The 5,765-nt window shown below is 40.5% G+C and overlaps 1 protein-coding gene across 1 annotated transcript; it reads right to left on the bottom strand.

Annotated features, from left to right (window-relative positions):
• Positions 1–2,842: 2,842 nt before the first annotated feature.
• Positions 2,843–5,436, bottom strand: cep20 (centrosomal protein 20). The gene is made up of 4 exons (XM_088374596.1): positions 5,302–5,436; positions 4,595–4,792; positions 3,603–3,687; positions 2,843–3,329 (listed from the first exon to the last, which is right to left on the bottom strand). Exons 1-4 carry the CDS (start codon positions 5,327–5,329, stop codon positions 3,218–3,220), a joined length of 423 nt encoding a protein of 140 aa, XP_088230722.1. The 5' UTR covers positions 5,330–5,436; the 3' UTR covers positions 2,843–3,217.
• Positions 5,437–5,765: the final 329 nt, after the last annotated feature.

Genomic DNA, 5,765 nt, shown 5'->3' with positions numbered 1-5,765 from the left:
GTACAGCATGCATATACGTACAGTCGCTAGATTACGTAATCAACCTCCACTCCTCATAAGGCAAGTCAGCTGTCCCCTGTACCGGAATCCCCCTTGACTGGAAGCCCAGAAAGACCTCAATAAACAAAATCATAATTTAGGTGGCGAGTCCCTCACTGTGAGTGCGTGTGTGTGTGCAGATCTTTCAAATTCCACCACCACAAAGGGCGAGACCCCTCCTCCTACATCCCACATTACCTCCCCACCCTCTTTCCATCGTCTTTCCAGTGGAACTTCCTATATAAGGACACCGTACTGTTTGCTCCAATAAATCAAGGTGCAAGTTGATAGCCAGAGCCTGTTCTGGGCCTGAGAGTGGAAGTGCCAGTGTGTGAGTGTGTGTGTGTGTGTGTGTGTGTGTGTGTGTGTGTGTGTGTGTGTGTGTGTGTGTGTGTGTGTGTGTGTGTGCGGAGCTACAAGGAGGACCTCGACGCACCCTCTGGGCAGCATCAAGGAGGCAGCGGCAATTCTTTCAAATGTGGAAGATGGGTCGAGCTCCGAGGAATAGGAAGGGATGACCAAGGAAACGATGGGGCAGGGCGGCGGAGGCAAATAAAGCAGGAGATACACTGAACAGGAGTTGCAGTGTGTGCCATATAAGGAGAGAGGTTCTGTTTGGAATCTCAGCAGCTTTCTGTGTTACTTTTAAAGTGTAGCACAGACAAACACCACAAGCCCTAGTGACTAAATATGGTCCAGTTGCATTTGTGTTGCATTGGAAATGATATTATATTGATGGGGCTAATTATTTCTACCTTGAGGTAGTATAGGTGTGGTGTCCAAAGGGTTTTATTCTTTTTTTTTCTTACATCAGAGGATGTTATTTTCTTCTTGTTCCAGATTTGCATTCAGCTAATAAGGGTGTGTTCTCTATGCAGGGATACAAGTGCCATGAGCTTTGGCTTGGCTCTGTGAAGGTTGGGAAACACTGTTCCTCATTACCTCCAATCGCAATGTCATTCATAACTGCAGCTTTCTAGCAAGCCTTTCAACTAATATGTTGATCTCCTTCATCTTCACTACTCACAGCAACAAGATGTCTAATCGAGTCCACAGATGAGTCTTTCATATCAGAAGCGCCACGCTAACAAGACATACAGTCCTTATGATTCCTACACATGTTCAAGCATGCCCAATTGGGAACTTCTCTCTGGTCACACAAAAATAACAACCAATCACAGCTCACCAGTTTTCTGAAACTGAGGCGTGATTAGTTTTGACCTGAGAACTGGAAACTGTGATGGCATTTTAAGTCGACAGAAAGTGGCAAAATGGCCGCCCCAAATGATGGAGACAAACAGTAGGGGGGATACACACAACATATTATTGTCGATAAATTTCTGTGGTTGTCTTCTCCTTTAAAGCTTTTAAAATAATGGAGGTAGAAGACAGTGGTGAGCGCATAGGTCAAGCATCAGATCCCTCAAAGAAAAACATCGAGGTGCAAGGAGCATAAATGGGTGCTCGATTTTGACCTCCTAGTTCTAATTCACATTAACTAGGCATTTTTCTGCATCTTGAAATTGACAAAAACTGGTAAATAAAATCTTGCCTCAGGCCCTTGAGAGTAGAACGTGAATTTTCTTCTAGAACTCTGGCTTCCTCCCACATTGCAAAAACAGGCATGATAAGTTAATTGAAGACTCCGTAGGCCAAATCACATTTCTTGAGCTAACAGTATAGAAAACAGATCGGGTGGTGATAAACAGACATCTCTTTTCTTTTTTTCCTCACCACCACAACCATAAATGGCCATCCACTAAATATATTTGTGAATATGTCTGACCCTCGTGGAATTCATTCGAGCCCAAGGGCAAGCATGAACATACAGTTTTATAGTCAAAGAACACTACATTTATTATTTATACAACTGTCTCTTCCACACAACAGTTTTATAGTGTGGAGGAGCAGCGCTATCAATCATAGGGCTGACTGCCAACTGACCAACAACTGTTCATCTTCCGCCACATATATAGCCATTTACAAGAGAGCACGCATATCAACTGCCAAGGTGACTTTGCCACTTCAAATAAGGTTTGCTCCAAAGCAACTTGAGTCCAGACTAGAAGCTTGCTACACCTCTACATTGATGTGGCCTAGAGGGAGAAAACAGATTTGGAGAATGTAAATTCCACCATTCAGTTCATCCCATCATGATCCTACAACAGTATAGTATAATAGTATTTGCAATTCATTGTGTTTTTTTTTTTTTTTAACTTCTTGCACACCTCATTTGGATTGAGGGTAAGCAAGTAGTCTGTATGTCATTGTTACTTACCACAGGAAGGTTCAGATGATTTAACAATTTTCCAAAGGGATTATGAGAGGGAGTCACAGCTGGCAGTTCCCAGTAAGAATGTGTTGGCTGTCTCTATACATGCCCCATAATTGACTGCTGACCAGTCCAGGGTGTAGTCTAACTTTTGCCCCAATGCACAGATGTCATGAAAAGGATAGAAAATGGAGGCGGCGGGGGTAATCTCTAAAGAGCAGAGGTTGGTTATTTAATGATTACATCATTTGAACAGCAGGCACCAACTGTAAATGCAGTCACACAGAAATAAAGTTGTTAAATCAACAAAATGTTTTAGGGACTACGAGTCAAATAAATTGGCAACCTGTTGGCTCATTGTTGCCAGGGGTGCTCAAACTACTTAATTTTATTTAGGTTAAAATATGATAAAGCAAGTTGGTTGCTTTGGTGTTCGCTCTTGCAAAGCTCCTCATTTGCATTGAATGTCAGAATTAAAAAGACTAGACTCCATTTACTTCTGTCATAAATTGTCAGAGTGAAAAGTAAAGGTGACATGAAATTATTTTATTAGACGATTTGAAATTTAAAGTCTTACCACACTTGGAATGAAAGTCTGCTGAATTCCTGAGCATGATTGTACAGAATGTCAACGTTATGTTAACCGTGCTTTAGTCTTATCTTGAGTATGAGTGCCACCGTGTGGTTGTTTTCAATCATAACAGCATTGCTCTGAATGGTTAAAAAACATTACAATAACGACTAATATGGTAAAACAAGGGAGCAGCTGACTAAACAAATAAAATAAGAATCTGCAATTACAAACTGCTCACCAGCACGATTTGTGAGGTCTCTGAGGCTTGAATGTAGTCAGTCTCATTGTACTTCATTGGCACATTTTTGGTCTACTGTGCATTGCTTCTTGTGCTAGCTGTCAAGTCTGTGTGCCGTGTTGCTTCCAGAGTTGCCCCTGATGAATACCTTCTTTCCATCATCACTGCTATTAAGGAAGTGTGACACCAAACCATACAGAAGAGGCCTGGAAAGTCAAGACATTGCTGTATTGGTTATTCTAAGAAAAAGATGCTGAAGTTTGGTGACAAAAGAAAACATCAGTAAAGAAAAAAAAATAATATGTCAATAACACAATCCCTTTTCTAAGCCTGGAAGTTAAAACAAAGACGTGGTTATGCAATCTGTGTGTGTGTGAAAACAAAATGATGGGAAAGATTCAGAGGTTTCTCCAACAAATGACTACGGCTCCCAAAGATGCATACTGGCAGTTTTTTTTGTCCTTGGCAAATTCACTTACACCGATTTGGCGCTCATATCCTCGGCAACTCTGAGCTCACTCGCCAGGAACTCTCTGTCCAGGGGAACTTGGGGTTGGCCTGACTCTGGGATAACAAACAGAGCAGAGTTTAGAAATACTCTCTCGCTCTTCTCAACAATAGAGATTGGTCATGTTTCAAAACAGTGCAGCTGTAATCTGAAGTAAAAGCCTCGTTAAGTTTTGTTCCACTCTACTTCCTACTTGGTTTTGCATGTTGACCACAGTGCAACGAATCCAGTAGGTTTCATAACAATCTTCTTGAGCAAAACAAGTCAATTGTGACACGTAATATCAGTCAGACTGAGGCAGGGTTGTGAAGTTTGTGTTCCTAGAACAGGGCACCATCTTATCTCACTACTCATCTGGTAATAGTCAGCTAATCATTAGCTGACTCGTAATACATTGAAAATGGCTGATCAAAACAGTGTTCATATTTCTGCAGTATTCCAGAATTGTCATTTACTTGACTAAGATGATGGTATCACATGTGAAGAGTGTGAGTGAGTGAGTGAGTGAGTGAGTGAGTGAGTGAGTGAGTGAGTGAGTGAGTGAGTGAGTGAGTGAGTGAGTGAGTGAGTGAGTGAGTGAGTGAGTGAGTGAGTGAGTGACGAATGATTCGTGGCAAACATGCTGTTTTAAGCCAGCCTATCGACCAAAAGCTTCTGACCTGCAAACATTCTCTAATCTTAAAATACACACTAGGTAGGTCGAGTGATTTGTTTTTTGGGTGAAATGCGCTATGCAAATAAGTTTTTTTTTTAAAAATTCCATTGTAGAAAGTTATCAAAACAAGTGTATAGAGGACTGTGGGCCTATAAGTAAATGTAGAAGACTTTTGTACTTTTTGAACAAAGCCACTTTGACCTTGGCATGAGTTAAGCCTATCGTAGTATTTTACTTTTTAAGTAGGTACAGAGTTACTGTATTTCACTGTATGTTACTGCGTTAAGTGTAGATGGGATGAGGCTTACCTGCAATCAGGACCGATGCCGCGTGTCGGTACTTGTTGAACTCCAAGTACTCCCGGATGAGTTCATTGATGAGCAGGTTTTCGTGGGACAACGGCGGACGCTGTTCGCGTTGGTCATCGAGGGCATCGAACACTTCTGCTCGGATGCGAGCCTTCAGTTGGCTCAGCACTCCACGTCGCTCCAGCGTTTCTCTCACAACTAGAATGTGTGAAATTGAAAGCAATATTAACATCGTTTTGAACTGGGATCCCTGGGACTTGAACTGGGACAATGTGGTCAAAAATGACTTTGATCAACATTGTCTCCTGAAAAACATAGAGATTGAAAACAACAAAACAACAACAGCAAACAACAACAACAACAACAACAACAACAACAACAACAACAAAACGTGACGCGTCAGGATAAACACAACTAACAGCATAATGAATCTCTCTCACCAAACAATTTCTTAATTTTGGTATATTGCCCCAATTACTATAAATGTGCTGCCTTGAAGCACGTTTCAGTAATAGAAGCACATTTATGTTTGAAAACTGCTGAGTTTCTGAAACCATACATAGCTAGCAGGCTGGCATATTCGACGCCGTTTAAATACTTAAGTACAATAACAGTAAGATGAATAATGAACAGTTGCTCCACGAAAGGGGCACCGACAAAAAAATAACTACTTTTAAAGCAAACTATTCACAACAGGGAGCACATACCGCATTTGAGTTCAGTAATTGTCGCCATTGCAACAAGTGTAAACAAACCAGCGACTTTTCTTCGTGCGTCTAAAATGAGATTGGCTCAGCCTTTTCTGCCTCCTAGCGACCGTTCTAGTGTAGTGCTGCTATGAGAGAAACTCATTACTGGCAGACTCGGGTAAAAGGGGTTCTGATAGAATAAAATACTGACTTAATTCATTGTTTGAATAAATATAAATACATAAATAAATAGTTTAATAAAATAAAAAGTTTGCATTACAAAGTACAAAAATAAAGCGCAAATTGTATTTCAGTTTTGTTAGCTCAACACAATGAAGAATATTTGCATATAAAATTTCTAACAGCTATCTTAAAAGTTAGGCAAATATATTTCATTTTAGATATTTAATATTTCCTTTTTGATTCATTGTTGTTTTGCAAAAAGTCATTGACAGTATATATTAAGTCTAACACACATACTG

This window comes from Syngnathus floridae, chromosome 4 (assembly GCF_059516105.1).
Source record: "Syngnathus floridae isolate MCC-2025c chromosome 4, RoL_Sflo_1.0, whole genome shotgun sequence".
NCBI lineage: Eukaryota > Metazoa > Chordata > Actinopteri > Syngnathiformes > Syngnathidae > Syngnathus > Syngnathus floridae.
Note: the sequence above shows the minus strand (reverse complement) of the source record. Positions and strands in the feature narration are given on the sequence as shown.